The sequence below is a fragment of the Balaenoptera borealis genome (assembly GCF_965194805.1).
Source record: "Balaenoptera borealis genome assembly, chromosome: 20".
NCBI classification, from domain to species: domain Eukaryota; kingdom Metazoa; phylum Chordata; class Mammalia; order Artiodactyla; family Balaenopteridae; genus Balaenoptera; species Balaenoptera borealis.
Genome location: NC_138879.1, coordinates 36,933,490 through 36,958,067, shown reverse-complemented (window position 1 = coordinate 36,958,067; position 24,578 = coordinate 36,933,490). Strand labels below are relative to the sequence as shown.

Below are 24,578 nucleotides of genomic sequence, written 5' to 3'. Positions count from 1 at the left end.
TCCACTTGCTCTCTTCTGTAGTTTTCAATCTCTGCAAAAGTACTCAAACTTGTTTTTTACTTCCTTGAAACACATTGATTTTGGATTACAGTACACATCTAATAACTTCATTAAATAGATACCCTATGGATCTGTTTCTCTTATTTCTTGTTTTGACCAAATTATCATGTTGCTTCAGATATCTGATTACTTTTGATTGAGTGCTAGACTTTTTTTTTTTAATATAATGTGACGCCTACGATTATTTTATTTTCCTCCAGACTTAAGATTTAGCCTGAGCTTCAGTCCCTGTATGGGCTGATTTGTATCTAGTTCATCCTTATATTTAAAGTGTGGCCCATCAGGTTCCAATCCAAAGCCTGCGGGTTTATTAGGCCATATACTTGACTGGTTTCACCTCTCTGGGTTTCCCCTTTAATCTAGATGTTGGCCTTGTAATTCTTTGCTATCTTTTTATCTCTATGGTGCCTTTAAACAGATGTTTTAAATTTTTATCAACCTTTTTAAGATACTTTCACAAGCGAGTTGATCCAAACTGCCTAATCTATTGTCACTGAAAATGGAACAATAATCTGTGGTTTTCAACTATGGTATTACATTCTGCTACATTAAAATCAATTGTGGGAAATTTTGCTTATAGTTTCTTTTTTTTTTTTTTTAAATAGTTTCTTAAGAATAGTAGCTAAAGCATGAAAATTGAAAATGATTGTTTTAAAAATAAAATCAGAGCAAGAAAAATGACAATAATAATTATAATAGTCGCTTAACATTTACTGAGCACCTTATATATATACTAGCCACTGAACTGAAAAGTGTACATGTTTTATTTCATTTAATCCTCCAAACAACCTTATGAGATAGGTACTATTATTATCTTTTCCATTTACAGTTGAATAAACTGAGGCTTAAAAAGTTAAGATATTTCCCAAATATCACAGAGTTAGTAATATTTGACTATGCATTCAAATCCAGCTCTGAATATGCCCGATTAAGTATCTCCCATAGGAATAAAAGATTTTAGTCCCATAACAAAATCACCCTCCATCAATTGCATATTCTTAAATATTAAAGAAAAAGATAGAATTATGGCATTACATCTGAAACTACGCATGCCATGGGAGTATGTCCTGCATGTAAATATATATCACAATGGAAAGTCTAATAACTGTGAAACTAATTAATGAATGTGCAAAACTATTAAGAAAACTTATTTTCATTCACATGCATTAACTGGCATTATGTAGTCATAAATACAGATAAATAATAGAATATGCCTCTAATTTATTTGAGGGTTTCATATTTATCCAGAATAGAACCTGCAAATATAGTATAGTATATTGGTTGTATTAGCAATGCCACCTAGTGGCAAATTAATATAGCCATCGTTAGAAAAAAAAGTCCTATAAGAGTGGTTCTTAACATTTTATGGGTTACAGAATCTGGAGAATCTAATACTATAGGTCCTTTCTGCCAGAAAGACGCATATTTGCAAAGACACATAACAAGTATAGTGTTCAGGGAATTAACAGACCTCCTGAAGCCCATGTGTTGACTGTTAGAATTAATGGAACAAACCAACTAACCTAGAGGCCCAACCAACTCCCCTTCAGCCTTGAGAAGGAATCCATTCACTTCTCCCTTCATCTCTTCCTCTCTGGTTAGCAATCACTATTCCTGCATAAACAGTATCTAACTCTTCCTTTGTGGCTACATATCTGTTCTTGGCAAACTACTAGATTTCTACTGTTCCCAAATCAATTTACAAAATTTGATAGTAGTCATTTTTCCCTGTTGATTTTCACTAAATTTAATTTTTAAATTTAATCAAACAACTATTTTTACATCTAATGTTTAAAGAAGTGATGACAATTTTCAGGACATCTGAATTAAGTTAAAACCTTTCAATTATATCTAAAAATATAAATGAAATTGTTGATTGATAAACTTAAAAGTCAAGATAACTTTTCCCTTTTAAAGGCAGATATATAGGTATATAATATTTTAGGAAATATAGTAACATTTGCAGATCACCATTTAGTTGTACAATGAGTTAAAATTAACTAAATGATTACTTCCAAAAGAGGTTAACTTCCATGCTGGGAAGAATGTAATTGAGGAAGTCTGTCTATGCAGGAAAAATTTTCCTATTTCACTTTAAAGCCATAATTTCCAGTAAAGAGAACCATGATCAAGAATGAATTAAATCTTTTCCCTTTGTTAAACTCAGTTTCTTTTTCACCTGTTTTGCTGTAAATTATTGTCAAAAGAAGGATCATTTTTCTGACCAGACTTCTCTCCTAATATAGTTAATTGCTTTCTTGACTGAGGAGTTATATGGGTATATGGAAAGAGTGCCTATTTCATCAGCACAAAAATGTATGACATGAGAATGTTAACATCACATCTCCCTAAGTGATTATGTAAGGGCTCATAAATGAAAGGAGGTGTAATTAGGACTTTCCAGATACAATCACATTTGACAAATATAAAACAACAGGAATGGTGATCTATAAGGATAAAACTGTGTCAACCATCTATCACCAAGAAAATGTTACGTTTTAAAAATCTAACCAGAGATTATTTTGAATAGCTTCTTAAATAATAACAGAGATCAAATTCTTAAACCTTTATTTGATTCTGCTTTGCCTTCGGTTTCCTGGCTATTTTTCTCCATAATTGCCAAAGTTCACAAATGCACAGTCTATACTTACTCATGAAATTTTTTTACTATACATTTGCTACACTATTGGTTATTGACTACCGTGGCTCTTGGGAGGACTACATGAGATAATTCATAAAAAGTGCTGAGCAAAAAGCCTAGCATGTGGAAAACATTCAATAAATGTTAGCTAGTCTATCAGTCAGGATAGGTTATAACAACAAACAGCCCAAAAACCTCAGTAGCTTAAGACAACAAAGTTTATTTCTCCCTTACTCTACATATCCATCAGAGGCTAGCAAAGGGAATCTGTTCATCACAGTCAGAGACTCAGGCTCCAGGTGAAAGACAGTATGACAAACCTTGAAGCATCTGCCAGGAAGCAACACCTATCACTTATGCTCACATGTCAAAGCAAATCATATGGCTGGAGTTCAACAGGGTGGGGATGCAACAACTCCCCACAAAAATGAATACCAAATATGGATAAAAAATAATAAACTGGGACTTCCTTGGCAGTGCAGTGGTTAAGAATCTGCCTGCCAATGCAGGGGACACAGGTTCGATCCCTGGTCCAGGAAGATCCCACATGCCATGGAACAACTAAGCCCGTGTGCCACAACTATTGAACCTGTGCTCTAGGGCCCGCGAGCCACAACTACTGAGCCTGCATGCCACAGCTACTAAAGTCCGCACACCTAGAGCCCGTACTCCACAACAAGAGAAGCCACTGCAATGAGAAGCCTGCTCACCGCAACAAAGAGTAGCCCTCACTCGCCGCAACTAGAGAAAGCCCGTGCACAGCAACGAAGACCCAACGCAGCCAAAAATAAATAAATTTATTAAAAAAAAAAAAACTGATCTCAACTAATATTACTCTGATGACAATGATGATGACAATGTTTGCCATTTTCAGTAGTAGTAGTAGTAGTAGCTATAGTTAACTTCTTGTAATCTGACTTCCATCCCAACCAGGTGATTGAAAATAAACAAAAACCAGTGACATCTTTTATCTTCCTTTTGCTTGACTTCCCTGAAAATTATTTTTTGCAAATGCTTGTTTTCCTTCATTTTCCCTGTTATACCTAGGGAATCCTGGAAGGAATCCTGTGTCCAAGAACTAACAGATCTAAGAACTAAAGATAATCTGCTCAAATGGAAATGGCATATGCTGGGTATCTCTTTATATTTCTTTTTAACATTAACATATTGCTCTTCAAGGCTTTACATACTGAATTTGTTTGCTATGTTGGCCTTTTATCCATTTTTGATCACTATTGTCTAAAAAACTGTTCTTTTGACAAAATCAACACTCATTCATGATAAAAACTCTCAAAAAAAAAACCCCGAAAACAAACACAACTCGCAGCAAACTAGGAATAGAAGAGCTTTATCAACTTGATAAAGAACATCTACAAAAACCTACAGCTAACATGATACTTAATCAGAATTGAAAATGGTCAGTTAATGCTAATCCTTCTGAGGACACAGGCTTCCATGGAGGTAGCAAGAAGTATGGAGAGGAAGAGGTATTTACTAAAAAAAAGAATATGCAGAGAAACTAAGCAGAATGAAGGCAAAAGGTGGCATAAACCTTTAATATTTCAAGAGAGTGGTTGGAGTGGCAGAAACTAAAGGCTTCCCCATTAAGGTTGGGAACAAGGGAGGATGTCCCTCTCACCACTCCAATTCAACATCAGACTGGAAGACTTAGCTAATGCAATATGACAGGGGGAAAAAAAAAAATGAACGGGTATACAGACTGAGAAGAAGTAAAACTGTATTTGCAGACAACATGATTACCTATATAGAAAATCCTAAAGAATCGACAACAAAGTCCTGAAACTATTAAGTGATTACAGCAAGGTTACGGAATACAAGGCAAATACACAAAAGTCAATTGCTTTCCTATATATCACCAATTAACATACACGATCCACAAATCATGCCCCTAGGTATTTACCCAAATGAGGTGAATTCTTATATGCCCCTCAAAACTTGCACATGAATGTTTACAGCATCTTTATTCCTAATTGCCGTAACTTGGAAACAACAATGATATCCTTCAATAAGTGAATGGATAAACAAACTGTGATGGTACATCCAGGAAATGGAATATTATTCAGCAATAAAACGAAATGAGGTATCAAGCCATGAAGACACAGAGGAACTTTAAAACCATATTGCTAAGTGAAAGAAGCCAGGCAGAAAAAGACACATACTGCATAATCCCAACTATATGACATTCTGGACAAAGCCAAAATTTATTATGCACTGTAATGGAGAATGTTATGCATTCTCCATTACAGTGTCACATACCCAATATAAATGCTGAGCAGCCATGAACTACCACAAGAATATTTTAAGAGTATCTCTCTCATTTCAACAAAGTAAAAAAAAATATTTTTTAGGAGGGGTACATTTTATACTTTGATTTAAAAGAGTTTAAGAAAGCATTAGTTGTACGCATGTAATACTTCATTAACTGCACTCAATAAGATTACCAAAATAACTATCCAGTATGTACATGGTGTTTGAGGACGTGAGGGAAGATACCATTTCTCATTTGCAGATTAACAGAGAAAATAACTGACCAAATTAATTCTAAGTCTTACATGGAATTCTGTACAATTAAATAACTTCAACTATTACAAAGACAACTGCATAAGCAAGAGAACCATTATTCCAAAATCTGGAAGGAAAAAACATTTCCTGGCTGAATTAATATAAGTAAACAATCTCATTTGCCTAAGGGTTCTTCCTCCCTTCTCTTTTTAAATTCTCAACCCAAAAGGAAAAACAAAACAGAATTCCAAATCACTGACTTGAGAATTAGAATACATATAAAACACAAAGGTAATTAAGTAAAAATCCTAGAATTTTAACTTCTGAAGTAAAAGCACCAATTAAAACATAATCTCTTTCAATCTTGCTTATTAAAATTATTCTTACCAGATAAAGCAGAAAGGTATGCAGCCCTGTTCCAAGCCCAACAGAAGACAAAATTCCTAAGCCTATCCAGTAGGCATACAAAAGAAACTGTTTCTCTATACGTTGCACATACTGAAAAACAAAAGGGATGAGGTGAAAACAAAATCAGAATTCTTAAGCAGAAATGTGGTATTTATCAACTATAATAAAAATAAAAAAAACCAACTAAGTTTCCAATAGGAAGAAAGTATTAAGATTAAAGCTCCTTGAAGAGTCCAAATTCCTCTAATATGTGGTCACAGAGATGGCAAAAAAAATCATGTAACTGTAATAAAGCTCATTTCTACATTCTAAAAGTCCTATTATTACAATGACATTTATACAAAAAATGCAAATTATTGATAACTATGAGAATAAAAAATTTAAAAATACTTAAAAGTTATAAAAATTTTGTTTAAGAAAGCACGATAGGGACTTCCCTGATGGCACAGTGGTTAAGAATCTGCCTGCCAATGCAGGGGACACAGGTTCGAGCCCTGGTCCGGGAAGATCCCACTTGCCGTGGAGCCAACTAAGCCCGTGAGCCACAACTACTGCATTTATAAGTATAAAAACTTCTCTGATTAGAGGTAAAGTGCTGCTCCTCCCCATTTTTAATGCCATTTGTTGTTTTCTAATTTTACAGGCAATATATGTTTATTACAGACAACTAGAAATACATAAAAGCGTAAAGTAAAAAACAATTACCCATAATCTCCACCCCCTCAGAGATAATCACTATCAGCATTTTGATGCATTTAGAGGTAAACTGCTCTAAAATATGAAATGATACCATTTTAGAACTATTTCCTAATAGAATACATTAACGTTTTGCAATTTTATCAAAAGTTATTAACAAAATGTCCTATTTTCCTTTCATTTATGCTGTACAGATGACAGGCAAGTGAACTTCCCCCCACTTTGTACATATAAAACCTAACCTTCAATCTAGGATGAGTATATCAGCTTGGATGGATCACAGGAGTGTGTTATAAAAAATATGAAGACTTTGGTAGTGATTAAAGGATTCATGCTGCTTTGACTAAACACTGTTAGGAAAGTTACATTTAAATCCTTAAAGGTAAAAAGGAATGATATATACCCAATATAAATGCTGAGCAGCCATGAACTACCACAAGAATATTTTTAATATTTGGCCTTAAAAGTAAGACATTAAGATACCAGTTATGAGATAAATTAAAAAGAAAAAAAAAAAATCAATGAAATCCACAAAAGCTCCATTTTGAAACTGTTTGGGATTAGGGAAGGTACAAGAATAGAAACAGAGGTGCTGAACCTCTTACCTGTTGATGTGCTCCTTCAACATAATACGTAGCTATAAGCACAGCAAGCAGCAGTAAAAAAGACATCACAACGCTTTGACGATGCCATAATCTTAAAAACAAATTAAAAAAAAATGAAATATGTCACAGTCTCATTTTCAGGATTCATCACTCTCAAAACATTTCTTATTGAAGCAATTAGGTTACTTAGCTCAGCTTTAGAAGTTGTTCTTGCTGGATTGAGCTCTTTTTTTCTTAAACACTATGGTCTCTTGGGGTGCAGAAGGGGGTCAAGACCAGATACTTGGGTATAGAATCTAATTTCTTATTAGAAACCCCATCGTAGGGGCTTCCCTGGTGGCGCAGTGGTTAAGAATCCGCCTGCCAGTGCGGGGAACACGGGTTCGAGCCCTGGTTCAGAAGGATCCCACATGCCGTGGAGCAACTAAGCCCGTGCGCCACAACTACTGAAGCCCCTGCGCCTAGAGCCCGTGCTCCGCAACAAGAGAAGCCACCACGATGAGAGGCCCGCGCACGGCAGTGAAGAGTGGCTGCCGCTCACCGCAACTAAAGAAAGCCTGCGCATCAACGAGGACCCAATGCAGCCATAAATAAATAAATAAATAAATAAATAAATAAACAAACAAAAACAACTTTATAAAAAAAAAAAGAACAAGAAATTACATCATAGCCTTTCCCATACCCCAAACTAATCTTTTATATACACCCCAACTTCTAATTGGGACAGGCATTATGATATAATGGAAAGGGCATTGGCCTTTAGTCAGAGGACTTGGATCAGAGTCCCTTAAGTACTGTACTTTGAGTAAGACACTCAACCAACCTGATTCTGTTTCTTGTTTTTAAAATCATGATGATCATATACTTATTTTACCTTCTTCATGGAATTGCTATAAGGATCAAATGAACTAAAAAGTGTTACAAAATGCTTTATAAACTGTAAGTACATAAAAAGGTAAGATATTATTACAGATACCTTGGAAAAGTAAACCAGAAAATGATTAAGGCAAGTAAAAGTTCAACTTGCTCTTTATGATATCAGAAACAGGGCTTACAGGTACTAAATTTAAAGATAGAACACAATTTCCATGGCAGAGTCCTTTTTTATTGGCTCAAACTATCAGTAGTGCCACGTATCCTGAACGTTGACCTACTAAAGAATCAGTGTATCTAATGTACACAGGCCTGATTTCTCCCGAAGGTAAAGCCAGAAGAAAAAACTTCTCATTTTCATTGCTCTCCTCTGCATAAAAGATTCAACATGAGACAATGGTCAACTGTAACAATCCAGTGAACAAATAGCAACAAGTTTCCCTAATCTATTTTTCTTCGAACTACACATAAAAAGGAAAATAAGTATGTTCCTATAACATTCTAAATTTAATTAATCCATTTTGATAGAGCAGGTGGCAGGGAGACTGTTGAAGATTTCTAAAATTAGTAAATACAGTTTATATAAAAGGAAACGGAAGACTCTTTACCTTGAGGTCCATTCCTTCAAGATTACTAGGATTTCCAGAGAAAAATACTGCAAGGTAACGAGTGGCTGTCTCCACAGGACAATATTCTGCCTTTCTTCCCGATCCCTCCTCTTCTTTTCATTCACTGAAGAGGGATCTGAAAAACAGTGTAGAAGTTAAAACAGGATGTTCACTTTTTCCAGTCACTTTCAAAATTCACCTACCTTCCCATCCCACATTTGAAGGACTGTATATAAACCTCAAAAAATAAACAATCTGGTTCACATTGTGACAAGTCTAGGCTATGTCCTGCTGTTCTACTCTTACCATTATTTTTGGAATTATTTTATTGTCAGGACACAAGTTTCTTTTCTTATACATTACTGGAATGCTAAATTAGCCCACTTTCTATGAAGGGCAATTTAGCACCATATCATAGAACAAAGTGGTTTAGAGCTCAAAACGTGAAGGCAAACTACTTGGTTCCAAATCCTGGCACTGCCATCTACTAGTCATGTGATCTTGGGCAAGGTAATTAACCTTTCTATGCCTCAGTTTTCTCTTCTCTAAAATGAAGATAAAAATAGTACTTACTTTTTAGTGTCTTGTAAAGATTAAATGAGTTAATACATGTATGTATATGTGCAATTAAGGTTAGTTATTATTGGTAATAATAGTAACTCTCTCAGCATCATCTCTCGAAATTATAAATGCATATACCCTGTCACCTAATAATTCCATTTCTAAGAATGATTAGCTGTAAGGAGAAATGACTTTTGTATGAGTTTATTCAATACAGTGTTATTGGTTCTAGCAAAAGATTATAAACAAATGTTACCAACAGAGGACAGAGGAGCTATTAAAATATGATAGATTTGTACAATGGAATACTAAGCAGCCATAACAAAGAATAAGTTCTTCATGTACAATCTCTATGAAATATTAAGTAAAAAACCCCAAACAACACACACCATGGTACAGAATAGAAAGTGTGTCATTCTAACATTAATTTTAAATTCCAAAGGGGTGGGCAGTAGTGGAAGAATACATAAATGTATGTGCTTGTTGAAAGAAAGGAAAGAAAAAATAACATGCAAAAGCTCCTAATGGGATGAGACTATGATATATGCAATGTCTATTTCTGAATCCTGAAACTCCTGGTGAAACAATGCAAAATTTATTGACAACCAAAGTAACCCAAAAGTCAGTAAGTGCTGCAAAATACGTTCTGCAAGGCAATGCAGTGATCAAAACAAACAAATGGAAACTGCTACTTCAGATAGCTTGCAATTCTTCTAATAGAAGAAAATTTCTATGATATAATATTACCATGCTGAAGTATTATTTGCAATGTGTTTGAGATGCCAAACGATTTAGAAGTTAAAAAGAAAACCATTATAATTAACAGAAAAGGAAAACCTTTCATTTTCTTTTAAACACAAAAAGGAAAGTTCCTACTTAAATCATCTATATAAGTAATAGCTGTAATTTTCAGGGTAAATGTGTGAATAAGAGTCAAATATAGTGAAATTTACCACAAATTCCTAGTTTGGTTAAAATATAAATTTATTTGTTTCAAACTAAAATTTAAAAATAAATCCACAATAATCACATTCTGACTTTTTGGATAATTATAAAATTAGGATTAGCATAATAAGTAAATTTATAATCTACTTCTAAAGTTACAAAATAGCATGATAAAACTGAGTGCCAAACAAAGCCAAATAAATATTTACCACACCACAAGATTAAAAAATAATAATCTTGTACCTAGAACACTGCTGATGTGACTACGGCCAGGCTGCTTCTGCTATCACTGTGAAAAATCACCTCATAGGCCCTTATATACCCGTAATTTAATTTACTATGAAGATGAAACAAAAGATAATCAATCTTTTACAAGATTTATAAGAATTTTATGTATCCTATATTATTATATAAGATATTATTTTGTTAACAAAAGATAATAAATATTAGATATAATATATTTCTATTTTATTCCAATGAAAAAGATATCATTTAAACCCGTAGATCTTCTCCCTCCAAACCACCATACTTCACCTGTGAAGTTTCCATTATATTGTTCCTTGTTCATTGCTACACGTCTCTGGTCACAATTTTTTCCATTCTCTGCCATTTCATAGATCAATAACTCTTGAGGAGCTAATAAAACAAAATAAAATCCAGTGATATGTTACATACTTCTGCTTTGCATCTGTGGCTGAATAAAACTGAATACAGAAACAACATGGGAGTAATCCCCACGTGCCATCTCAATAATGTGTTTATACCTTAATTTTCTCTTTTATAATCAAGATTTAATAATTTGTATAGAAACTGTAGTAGAAGTATTAAAAATATAAAAGCCATGTTGTTGTAATCCTTTTCCAAACAGTTATCCCAGTGATTTTCCAGATTAAAATTTGGAGGCAATTTGTCCACAGAAGGATATAAAATACTAGCATCTTCAAGTACTGATAACCTATAAGGTCTAAAGTCTTTCTAATTCAAAATTGAATATCATACATACTATCTACACAAATTTTACCAATCTTGCAGTCCTTTTAGCATTACTTTAAAAAAACGATTATATTATCAAACATGTCAAAAATGTTGCCACACAGATCCAAGATCAATTTTATTTAGGAAACAATTCTACTGAAAAAAAAAATGATATGGGCACAGAAGGTGAAAATTTAAAAAGTTTAAGATAAGTTAAATGTACTCTTTATAGCATGATTCATACTACAGGTATAGGTATAAATTTTTAATTTAAATCCCTGTATTACAACATATAAATTGTACTGACATAATTATTCTACACGAAAACACCAGATTACCTGTGCAGGTATCATTCTTTCAGGTGCTGGTAAAGTAAATCTTTCTACTCAAAAAGCATATCACTTCAAAGTCTCAATGCTGAGTCCTCTGCATGTGCCATGAGTCCTGCTACTCTTATACTCAGCTGATTAGAATATGACATGGTCATGGTTTCAATCTTCCTATGGTTTGTTAGCTGGAGCTATTTTATCCCTTGACTAAAATTCTAACCATAATTTAGGCCTCATAAAGGAAAATAAGTGAAAGACTATAAAGACAGAACAAAGAGCATACATTCATCACTCCAACAGAAGGTCTCTTCTTTTAGACACAATCCATTTGTGGACACCTTTGTTTTGTTGCCTTCATTTCTCAATAAACAAACATATTAGGAAATAAAGTATAGGTTTCCATTAGCACAGATGGATAGCCTGGAGCAGATGATTATAAGTCTAAAATCTGGATTTGCATACCAGATTTGCCACTAACTAGTTGTGTGACCTTAAGCAAGTCTCATTTTTTCTAGATCTTGATTCTCTGGATCTACAAAAGGAGGACAAAAATTCTCACTTTCACAGGATTAATGAGGATGAAAGAGTGTGTGTTTGGGCATGCAAGGGTGTGTATAACTATAAATGGCAATACATGGAAAGGGTAGGAGGTATCTGACACAGTAAACCTAGAAACTGTCTATACTAGAGAAACTACTTCATAGCACATGCCTCACTGCTACCATATCAGTGATGTCAGTGTCTTTCATTCAACACTCATTATAAAAGTTCTGGGGTCAGTAATGGGCACTGAAGATATAAATGTGAATAAGACAAGATCTTTCTCCTCCAGCAGGTCATAATCTGGTAGGGAAGCCAGATGAGCACAAGACTTCAATTATAATATAAAACAATGAAACAGATATACAGCAAATAACTTAGTGGGAAGAAAACAGGTTTTAGAATTGGATTCAAACCCAAACTTCACAAGTATATATTTTGAGCTTTGGGAAGTTTCTAAATCTCTCTAAATATCAGTTTCTTTAATTTGTAAAATAGAGATAACACGACACACAAAGGGTTACTCTGAGGACTAAATAACGTAATGTACATAAAATACTAGTATACTGTCCCACCTTTTATATGAACTCAATATATACTGGTTTATAATGATGATAAGGAGAAAGAAAGTACAGGAAAAAGTATGGGAGCTCAGAGGGCAATACATTCAGAGTAGTACTAGACGCTGAAATTTGATTCTGCAAATTTAAGTCAGAGTTCTGTGAAGATGTTTTCAAAAGACAAGCAATCACAAAAAAAGAAAGACGAAGATAAATTGTGAAAATCTATAAGATCAAAGCATCACCACAATAAGTTCACAAAATGTAAATCTATTCCACAAATCATGCTTTCTGGTTTTATTAATAAAATTAATAGAACATATTTGAAATGGACCATATAATAAAGGAGGTAAAGATTTTCCATCTTCCAATCATTCAACTTGAAGCCATACTTAAGTTCTGTAAATACTTAAAACTGTGCGAACTCATATTCAGCCAAATTCTATAGGCAATTCATTTTAGAGATGAACAGCCCTTCACCTACATCACAATAAATAACATTTAATTAATTTGTGATGAAAAGATATAAGAAGGCACAAAAGAGCTTATGTGTTATGAAGAAAACACTCTAAAACCTTTCCCCTGCAAAACACTGATAATTGAGCTCATTTCCCCAGTTTTACTCCTTCCCACAGTATCATCTTTAAGAGACAGAAAGAGTTTTGTCCAAAACAACTTGGGTCCATTTAAGTTCTTACTTAATAACAATGGTATTATGCAATTATTCAAAGATGTTTTTAAAGACATTTCAACAAGAATTTTTATTTGAGCAAATAATGTGTTCTTACACAATATGCTAAAAAAGAAAACAGTCTACAGACATTTCCTACTCAAAAAATTCTCCAGAAAAAAACATAGTCTGGAATTTTGTTTTGTGAGAAATAGCATAGGAGACTAAGTTATTTTCTTTTAATCCGTCTACTTCTTTACAAACAAAATAAATTCACAGTTTAAAAAACAATTTTGGGGGGCTTCCCTGCAGTGGTTAAGAATCTGCCTGCCAATGCAGGGGACACGGGTTCGATCCCTGGTCGGGGAAGATCCCACATGCCGTGGAGCAACAAAGCCCATGAGTCACAACTACTGAGCCTGCACTCTAGAGCCCATGAGCCACAACTACTGAGCCCATGTGCCACAACTACTGAAGCCCATGCGCCTAGAGCCTGTGCTCTGCAACAAGAGAAGCCACCACAATGAGAAGCCCGAGCACCGCAACAAAGAGTAGCCCCTGCTCACTACAACTAGAGAAAGCCTGCACGTAGCAACGAAGTCCCAACACAGCCAAAAATAAAAATGAAAATAAAAATAAAATAGAGGAGGAACCAAGATGGTGGAGTAGAAGGACGTGCTCTCACTCCCTCTTGCGAGAACACCAAAATCACAACTAGCTGCTGGACAATCATCGACAGGAAGACACTAGAACTCACCAAAAAAGATACCCCACATCCAAAGACAAAGGAGAAGCCACAATGAGACAGTAGGAAGGGCACAATCACAGTAAAATCAAATCACGTAACTGCTGGGTGGGTGACTCACAGACTGGAGAACACGTATACCACAGAAGTCCACCCACTGGAGTGAAGGTTCTGAGCCCCACGTCAGGCTTCCCAACCTGGGGGTCCGGCAACAGGAGGAGGAATTCCTAGAGAATCAGACTTTGAAGCCTAGTGGGAATTGATTGCAGGACTTCGACAGGACTGGGGGAAACAGAGACCCCACTCTTGGAGGGCACACACAAAGTACTGTGTGCATCGGGACCCAGGGGAAGGAGCAGTGACCCCAGGGGAGACTGAACCAGACCTACCTGCTAGTGTTGGAGGGTCTCCTGCAGAGGCGAGGGGTGGCTGTGGTTCACCGTGGGGACAAGGACACTGGCAGCAGAAGTTCTGGGAAGTACTCCTTGGCGAGAGCCCTCCCAGAGTCTGCCATTAGCCCCACCAAAGAGCCAAAATAGGCTCCAGTGTTGGGTTGCCTCAGGCCAAACAACCAACAGGGAGGGAACCCAGCCCCACCCATCAACAGTCAATCGGATTAAAGTTTTACTGAGCTCAGCCCACCAGAGCAACAGTCAGCTCTACCCACCACCAGTCCCTCCCATCAGGAAACTTCCACAAGCCTCTTAGATAGCCTCATCCACCAGAGAGCAGACAGCAGAAGCAAGAAGAACTACAATTCTGCAGCCTGCGGAACAAAAACCACATTCACAGAAAGATGGACAAGAAGAAAAGGCAGAGGGCTATCTATGTACCAGATGAATGAACAAGATAAACCCCCAGAAAAACAACTAAATGAAGTGGAGATAGGCAATCTTCCAGAAAAAGAATTCAGAATAATGATAGTGAAGATGATCCAGGACCTTGGAAAAAGAATGGAGGCGGGCTTCCCTGGTGGCGCAGTGGTTGAGGGTCTGCCTGCCAATGCAGGGGATGCGGGTTCGAGCCCTGGTCTGGGAGGACCCTGCGTGCTGCGGAGCAGCTAGGCCCGTGAGCCACAACTGCTGGGCCTGCGTGTCTGGAGCCTGTGCTCCGCAACAAGAGAGGCCGCGATAGTGAGAGGCCCGCGCACCGCGATGAGGAGTGGCCTCCGCTTGCCGCAGCTAGAGAGGGCCCTCACACAGAAGCGAAGACCCAACACAGCCAAAATTAAATAAATAAATTTAAAAAAAATAGCAGATAATAATAACTCTTAAAAAAAAAAAAGAATGGAGGCAAAGATCAAGAAGATCCAAGAAATGTTTAACAAAGACCTAGAAGAATTAAAGAACAAACAAACAGAGATGAACAATACAATAATTGAAATGAAAACTACACTAGAAGGAATCAATAGCAGAATAACTGAGGCAGAAGAACAGATAAGTGACCTGGAAGACAGAATGGTGGAATTTACTGCTGCAGAACAGAATAAAGAAAAAAGAATGAAAAGAAATGAAAACAGCCTAAGAGACCTCTGGGACAACATTAAACGCAACAATATTTGCATTATAGGGGTCCTAGAAGAAGAAGAGAGAGAGAAAGGACCAGAGAAAATATTTGAAGAGATTATAGTCGAAAACTTCCCTAACATGGGAAGGGAAAGAGCCACCCACCCAAGTCCAGGTAGTACAGTGAGTCCCATACAGGATAAACCCAAGGAGAAACACGCTGAGACACATAGTAATCAAATTGGCAAAAATTAAAGACAAAGAAAAATTATTGAAAGCAGCAAGGGAAAAACAAAAAATAACATACAAGGGAATTCCCATAAGGTTAACAGCTGATTTCTCAGCAGAAACTCTACAAGCCAGAAGGGAGTGGCATGATATACTTAAAGTGATGAAAGGGAAGAATCTATAACCAAGATTACTCTACCTGGCAAGGATCTCATTCAGATTCGATGGAGAAATCAAAAGCTTTACAGACAAGCAAAAGCTAACAGAATTCAGCACCATCAAACCAGCTCTACAACAAATGCTAAAGGAACTTCTCTAAGTGGGAAACAGAAGAGAAGAAAAGGACCTACAAAAACAAACCCAAAACAATTAAGAAAATGGTCACAGGAACATACATATTGATAATTACCTTAAACGTGAATGGATTAAATGCTCCAACCAAAAGACACAGGCTTGCTGAATGGATACAAAAACAAGACCCATATATATGCTATCTACAAGAGACCCACTCTAGACCTAGGGACACATACAGACTGAAAGTGAGGGGATGGAAAAAGATATTCCATGCAAATGGAAATCAAAAGAAAGCTGGAGTAGCTATACTCATATCAGATAAAATAGACTTTAAAATAAAGAATGTTACAAGAGACAAGGAAGGACACTACATAATGATCAAGGGATGAATCCAAGAAGAAGATATAACAATTATAAGTATATATGCACCAAACATAGGAGCACCTCAATACATAAGGCAACTGCTAACAGCTATAAAAGAGGAAATTGACAGCAACACAATAATAGTGGGGGACTTTAACACCTCACTTACACCAATGGACAGATCATCCAAAATGAAAATAAATAAGGAAACAGAAGCTTTAAATGACACAACAGACCAGATAGATTTAATTGATATTTATAGGACATTCCATCCAAAGACAGCAGATTACACTTTCTTCTCAAGTGAGCACGGAACATTCTCCAGGATAGATTACATCTTGGGTCACAAATCAAGCCTCAGTAAATTTAAGAAAATTGAAATCATATCAAGCATCTTTTCTGACCACAACGTTATGAGATTAGAAATCAATTACAGGGAAAAAAACGTAAAAAACACAAACACATGGAGGCTAAACAATACGTCACTAAATAACTAAGAGATCACTGAAGAAATCAAAGAGGAAACCAAAAAATACCTAGAGACAAATGACAATGAAAACATGACGATCCAAAACCTATGGGATGCAGCAAAAGCAGTACTAAGAGGGAAGTTTATAGCTATACAAGCCTACCTCAAGAAACAAGAAAAATCTCAAATAAACAATCTAACCTTACACCTAAAGGAACTAGAGAAAGAAGAACAAACAAAACCCAAAGTTAGCAGAAGGAAAGAAATCATAAAGATCAGAGCAGAAATAAATGAAATACAAACAAAGAAATCAATACCAAAGATCAATAAAAGTAAAAGCTGGTTCTTTGAGAAGATAACCAAAATTGATAAACCATTAGCCAGACTCATCAAGAAAAAGAGGGAGAGGACTCAAATCAACAAAATAAGAAATGAAAAAGGAGAAGTTACCCCGGACACCACAGAAATACAAAGCATCCTAAGAGACGACTACAAGCAACTCTATGCTAATAAAGTGGACAATCTGGAAGAAATGGACAAATTCGTAGAAAGGTATAGCCTCCCAAAACTGAACCAGGAAGAAACAGAAAATATGAACAGACTAATCACAAGTAATGAAATTGAAACTGTGATTAAAAATCTTCCAACAAATGAAAGTCCAGGACCAGATGGCTTCACAGGTGAATTCTACCAAACATTTAGAGAAGAGCTAACACCCATCCTTCTCAAACTCTTCCAAAAAATTGCAGAGGAAGGAACACTCCCAAACTCATTCTATGAGGCCACCATCACCCCAATACCAAAACCAGACAAAGATACTACAAAAAAAAGAAAATTACAGACCAATATCATGGACGAATATAGATGCAAAAATCCTCAACAAAATACTAGCAAACAGAATCCAACAACACATTGAAAGGATCATTCATACACCATGATCAAGTGGAATTTATCCCAGGGATGAAAGGATTCTTCAAAATACGCAAATCAATCAATGTGATACACCATATTAACAAACTTAAGAATAAAAACCATATAATCATGGGGGCTTCCCTGGTGGCGCAGTGGTTGAGAATCTGCCTGCCAGTGCAGGGGACACGGGTTCGAGCTCTGGTCTGGGAAGATCCCACATGCCGCGGAGCAATTAGGCCCGTGAGCCACAACTACTGAGCCTGCGCGTCTGGAGCCTGTGCTCCGCAACAAAGGGAGGCCGCGACAGTGAGAGGCCTGCACACCACGATGAAGAGTGGCCCCCACTCGCCGCAACTAGAGAAAGCCCTCGCACAGCAACGAAGACCCAACACAGCCAAAAATAAATAAATAAATATTTTTAAAAAACCCATATAATCATCTCAATAGATGCAGAAAAAGCTTTTGACAAAATTCAACACCCATTTATGATAAAACCTCTCCAGAAAGTGAGCATAGAGGGAAACTACCTCAACATAATAAAGGTCATATACGACAAACCCACAGCAAACATCATTCTCAATGGTGAAAAACTGAAAGCATTTCCTCTAAGATCAGGAACGAGACAAGGATGTCCACTCTCACCACTATCATTCAACATAGTTTTGGTAGTCCTAGCCACAGCAATCAGAGAAGAAAAAGAAATAAAAGGAATACAAATTGGAAAAGAAGAAGCAAAACTGTCACTGTTGGCAGATGACATGATACTATACATAGAGAATCCTAAGAATGCCATCAGAAAACTACTAGAGCTAATCAATGAATTTGGTAAAGTTGCAGGATACAAAATTAATGCACAGAAATCTCTTGCATTCCTATACACTAATGACGAAAAATCTGAAAGAGAAATTAAGGAAACACTCCCATTTACCATTGCAAAAAAAAGAATAAAATACCTAGGAATAAACCTACCTAGGGAGACAAAAGACCTGTATGCAGAAAACTATAAGACACTGATGAAAGAAATTAAAGATGATACCAACAGATGGAGAGATATACCATGTTCTTGGATTGGAAGAATCAACATTGTGAAAATGACTCTACTACCCAAAGCAATCTACAGATTCAATGCAATTCCTATCAAATTACCAATGGCATTTTCTACGGAACTAGAACAAATCATCTTAAAATTTGTATGGAGACACAAAAGACCCCGAATAGCCAAAGCAGTCTTGAGGGAAAAAAACAGAGCTGGAGAAATCTGACTCCCTGACTTCAGACTATATTACCAAGCTACGGTAATCAAGACAATATGGTACTGGCACAAAAACAGCAACATAGATCAATGGAACAAGATAGAAAGCCCAGAGATAAACCCACGCACCTATGGTCTACTAATCTATGACAAAGGAGGCAAAGATATACAATGGAGAAAAGACAGTCTCTTCAATAAGTGGTGCTGGGAAAACTGGACAGCTACATGTAAAAGAATGAAATTAGAACGCTCCCTAACACCATACACAAAAATAAACTCAAAATGGATTTGAGACCTAAATGTAGGACCGGACACTATAAAACTCTTAGAGGAAAATATAGGAAGAACACTCTCTGACATAAATTACAGCAAGATCTTTTTTGATCCACCTCCTAGAGTAATGGAAATAAAAACAAAAATAAACAAATGGGACCTAATGAAACTTCAAAGCTTTTGCACAGCAAAGGAAACCATAAACAAGACGAAAAGACAACCTTCAGAATGGGAGGAAATATTTGCAAACAATCAACGGACAAAGGATTAATCTCCAAAACATATAAACAGCTCATGCAGCTCAATATTAAAGAAACAGCAACCCAATCCAAAAATGGGCAGAAGACCTAAATAGACATTTCTCCAAAGAAGACATACAGACGGCCACGAAGCACATGAAAAGATGCTCAACATCACTAATCATTAGAGAAATGCAAATCAAAACTACAATGAGGTATCACCTCACTCCTGTTAGAATGGGCATCATCAGAAAATCTACAAACAACAAATGCTGGAGAGGGTGTGGAGAAAAGGGAACCCTCTTGCACTGTTGGTGGGAATGTAAATTGATACAGCCACTATGGAGAACAATATGGAGGTTCCTTAAAAAACTAAAAATAGAATTACCATATGACCCAGCAATCCCACTACTGGGCATATACCCAGAGAAAACCGTAATTCAAAAAGACACATGCACCCGAATGTTCATTGCAGCACTATTTACAATAGCCAGGTCATGGAAGCAACCTAAATGCCCATCAACAGACAAATGGATAAAGAAGATGTGGTACATATATACAATGGAATATTACTCAGCCATAAAAAGGAACGAAATTGAGTCATTTGTTGAGAAGTGGATGGATCTAGAGACTGTCATACAGAGTGAAGTAAGTCAGAAAGAGAAAAACAAATATCGTATATTAATGCATGTATGTGGAACCTAGAAAAATGGTACAGATGAGCCGGTTTGCAGGGCAGAAGTTGAGACACAGATGTAGAGAATGGACATATGGACACCAAGGGGGGAAAACTGCGGTGGGGTGGGGATGGTGGTGTGCTGAATTGGGCGATTGGGATTGACATGTATACACTGATGTGTATAAAATTGATGACTAATAAGAACCTGCTGTATAAAAAAATAAATAAAATAAAATTTAAAAATTAAAAAAAAACAAACAAAAAACAAAAAACTAATACTAAACTTTCTTTGGGTTATTTGTATGGAAATATGTTAATATAAATGTTTCAGACATTACATGAAATTCCAAAAATCTTATATGTTCTGGTATAATGTTATAAGTCATAATTCTAATTATTACTTTAAAAAGTATATCTCAGAAATAACTAAATTTCCTTGTCAATTGCATTATTATGAACTTTCATCTAATCTTTAACCGTGGTCATTTTTAAGTCTTTTGTCATTTACAGACAGTTCTGGGTGTACTCTGATGCTTTTGCAAAAATGTTCCTATAAAAGGGTTTCATCTTCAAGGAATTCATGGAAAAGACTCTGACAAGTACAGGTTTCTGGTAACTGACTATACTGCTGAACTGAATGAATAAGCGTTTTCAGAACTCCAATGGAAAACTGATGAATTCATAAAAGTGCTAACAAAAGATCAAGATAAAAAAAAATTAATTACATGGGATTGAGTGAACTGATGAGGATGATTATAATTTTTGTGACTTTCTGTTTGAATAAAAAAATAATGTTAAAAAGAAAAAAAAGAATGGATGTCGAATTTTATTAGAGGTGTCTTTTTAATTCCTTTACTGTTTACTAACAGATTTCCCAATATTGACTATATTTCTACAAAATCAGTGTCATTTTTTATACTTTTAATGTAATGTGGGACTCTGATAGTAATTTATATTTACATCAATATTCAAAAGTGACTGTTTTTAGTGCTATCTTTGCTAGATTTTATCAGTGTTATCGTGGCTTCATAAAGAGAACTGGAAAACTTTCTGTGTGAACTAGAACAACTTTAATAGCAGATCCTCTTGAAAGTGGGAAAAAATTTACCCATGAAATAATGTGGGCCTGGAGCAATTTTTAAAGAAGTAGCTCTCTGGCAACTTTGTTTTGGCTTTCAAATTTATTTTGAAAATGGAGATAACCCAAAGGTATATCTGTGATTATTTACTTTTCTCATTCCGAATTTTGTATTTCTGTATCATCCCTTTTTTCCTTTATTCAGCTAGCATAGTTTAGTCTACCGTTTTGGTTTTCCCTTCCAAAGAACCAGCTCTTATAATTTCTGACTATTTTTTCCCTTTTAATATGTTAATATCAGTGTTAACTTTATTAAGTCTGTTTTCCATAGGTTTATTTCATTGTTTCCTTTTAATACTCTTAAGTAAAGTATTTAATTTTTATTCTTTTTCAGTTATTCAAGATGTTTTCTCATAAATCTGGCTTTGGCCACCTCCCATAGACATGAATATACATTGATCTCATTATGTTACTTCCTAGATAATATGTAACTGTTTTCAATTTCCTCTTTGATACAATAAAGTATCCAGAGTTGCAAAAAATATAATATAATATAATAAAATAAAATAAAATAAATAAAATTTAAAATAAATAAAAATAAAAAACAATTTTTGAAAAACTTTTGCCAATTTCTAGCCCGACTCCCCTACACAGAGGTTGGGGGTTGAGGCTGAAAGTTCCAACCCTCTAATCATGCTTTGGTTTTTTTGGTGACTAGTCCCCATCCTGGAGGTAACTAGGGGCCCGACAAAAGTTGCCTCATTAGAAAAGAAGATGTTCTTATCACTCACATTACTCTGGAAAACTACAAAGGATTTAGGAGCTTTGTGCCAGGAACTGGGACAAAGACCAAATATAGATTTCTTATGCCACAATTACTCTGTAAGGAGAGAATATGCTAGTTATGGGCTGAATTGTACCCCTCCCCCATTCATATGCTGAAGCCCTAATCCCCAATGTGACTGTATTTATTGTTGGGGCCTTTAAGCAGGTAATTAGGGTTAAATGAGGTTCTAAGGGTGGGGCCCTAGTCAGATAGAACTGGTGTCCCTATAAGAGGAGAAAAGAGACACTCTCTCTGCATGCACACAAAGGAAAGGCCATGTGAGGACACAACAAGAAGGCAGCCATGTACAAGCCAGGAAGAGAGCTAGCACCTCAATTTTGGACTTCCAGCATCCAGAAATGAGAACATAAATTCGGTGCCCCAAAGCTGCCAATATGTCTACTTGAGGGCCAAATCAGGGCAAGCAGCATTTCACCTGTACTCCACACTCCAAGACTGAATGCATCCACGCTATTCTAATTCTGTTCACCTTCCCACCTGAAAGTAGTTTCACTTCTCTGGAGCTAAACATCACTTACTAGTTGCATAGCCTTGGGTAAGTAATTTAAGCCTCTGCATTTGAGTTTATTTGTAAAATATCCCCATTCCTATTTTCATGCCATCCTTAAATGTCTTTTGTGTTGCTTTGGGGGACTCTCGGCTATTTATTTTCTCTACTTCAAAAAACAATTATATATAATTGTCCTGCACAGAGTCTGGCACATAGCAGGCACTTAATGTTAGCTTATCCACACCCTTTCCATGAATGTCTCAATTTTCCAAAATAATCATAGTCAATACTACCCAAGTATTCACTTACAGATACTTGTTTTCCGTATTTCTATACTACAGAAGAGACTGCACAACTGATTTCTACAGAAGCATCCACAGAAAAATCTTAGTTTATGTGGGATAACAAAAATAAATTATTTTTCATCAATGTAAACAGTTTGAAAAGTACCAAAAGGACAATCTGTTAAAAATTATTACAGGGTAGGGACTTCTGTGGTGGTTAAGAATCCGCCTGCCAAGGCAGGGGACCCAGGGGCGATCCCTGGTCCAGGAAGATCCCACAGGCCGTGGAGCAACTAAGCCCATGCGCCACAACTACCGAGCCTGCACTCTAGAGCCTGTGTGCCACAACTACTGAAGCCCACAGGCGTAGAGCCCGTGCTCTGCAACAAGAGAAGCCACCGCAATGAGAAGTCTGCACACTGCAACGAAGAGTAGCCCCCACTCGCTGCAACTAGAGAAAGCCCACGCGCAGCAAGGAAGACCCAACGCAGCCAAAAATAAATTTATATTAAAAAAATTATTACAGGGTAAAAAAGCTCTAGCCAATGTAGGTAGGGCAAGAGGAAATAATCATTTTTAAGGAGAGCCACTTTTCACAGTTTAATGAGGTAGCATGAATTTTGGAAATTTGTTATTAAACGGTGTCAGTCAGATTCCTGGATGTGGGAATGAATCCAAAGTATTACTAGCCTGTTTAAAAGACTGAAATCTCCTCAAAAAGGAATCTAGCACATGACATATTTTGACATTCAATGCAGCCTTGTAGTGAGACTGTTGTAATATCAATTTGAACAGCATGCATCTAAGTTAGTTTTGTTTCTAAGAATGAAACTGTTGAAATAAATTCTATAGGTCTGTGGATGGGATGAGAAGACAGAAATAGAAAAGAAGCATAACTCAAACATCAAATTATTTTCATTGTGAAGATATATCTAGATGCAAGAAATGCTTTAAAAGGCTGTAACTAGCAGATTTTAAATACAGCTGAAGCACTTAAAATCTAAGGTTGATATTAAAACATGTGGGGTTTTTTTGTTTGTTTCTGGCAGAAGTGCTCAGAAAATACTGCTAAAATCAGCTCACAAAGGTTCTTTGTAGGCTGTATATCCAATGTGCTAAGACTATAATACTCCATTCATTTTAAACATTAGCTACCCTTGTAATGCAAAAACAATGTAAGACTAAATTACTGTGAGTTCCCCAAAGCGACACAAAAAAACATTTAAGGATGACATGAAAATGGCAATTCACTGAGTAATATAAGAGTTAATGGAGAATTTACCAAAATGAAAAGAAAAAGAAAATATAGTGAAGCCACTGATTCTAATTTTCTTCATCACTGAATTCCAAAATAAAATGAACACGCTTCCTTTTAAGAAAATCATGTATGGAATCTAAAAAAAAAAAAAAAAAAAAAAAAAGGGTTCTGATGAACCAAGGGGCAGGACAGGGATAAGGACGCAGACGTAGAGAATGGACTTGAGGACACAGGGAGGGGGAAGGGTAAGCTGGGATGAAGTGAGAGAGTGGCATGGACATATATACACTACCAAATGTAAAACAGATAGCTAGTGGGAAGCAGCCACATAGCATAGGGAGATCAGCTTGGTGCTTTGTGACCACCTAGAGGGGCAGGATAGGGAGGGTGGGTGGGAGACGCAAGTGGAAGGAGATATGGGGATATAAGTATATGTATAGCTGATTCACTTTGTTATAAAGCAGAAACTAACACACCATTGTAAAGCAATTATACTCCAATAAAGATGTTAAAAAAAAAAAAGAAAATCATCTATCCGAATGATTCTACTTTCTTGCAAAAATATCAATTCAGCTTTCTCAATCATACAAGGCATATAAAGATATCCAATTTGAGAATATTATATCTTTCGGTAACCTTTCTTGTTTTCAGAGTGTGTGTCCTTGGTT

The 24,578-nt window shown here is 36.1% G+C and overlaps 1 protein-coding gene across 4 annotated transcripts in view; it reads right to left on the bottom strand.

The window, feature by feature from the left end:
• VMP1 (vacuole membrane protein 1) overlaps nucleotides 1-24,578 on the bottom strand; it is a 140,046-nt gene that overhangs the window by 102,747 nt on the left and 12,721 nt on the right. For all 4 annotated transcript variants that reach the window (XM_082372066.1, XM_082372064.1, XM_082372067.1 and 1 more), the window contains exons 2-5: nucleotides 10,455-10,556; nucleotides 8,415-8,550; nucleotides 6,934-7,024; nucleotides 5,612-5,722 (exon numbers count right to left, since the gene is read on the bottom strand). In XM_082372066.1, coding sequence (XP_082228192.1) covers nucleotides 5,612-5,722; nucleotides 6,934-7,024; nucleotides 8,415-8,550; nucleotides 10,455-10,530 — 414 coding nt within the window. In that variant the 5' untranslated portion in view covers nucleotides 10,531-10,556. The remainder of the gene's footprint in view (nucleotides 1-5,611; nucleotides 5,723-6,933; nucleotides 7,025-8,414; nucleotides 8,551-10,454; nucleotides 10,557-24,578) is intronic.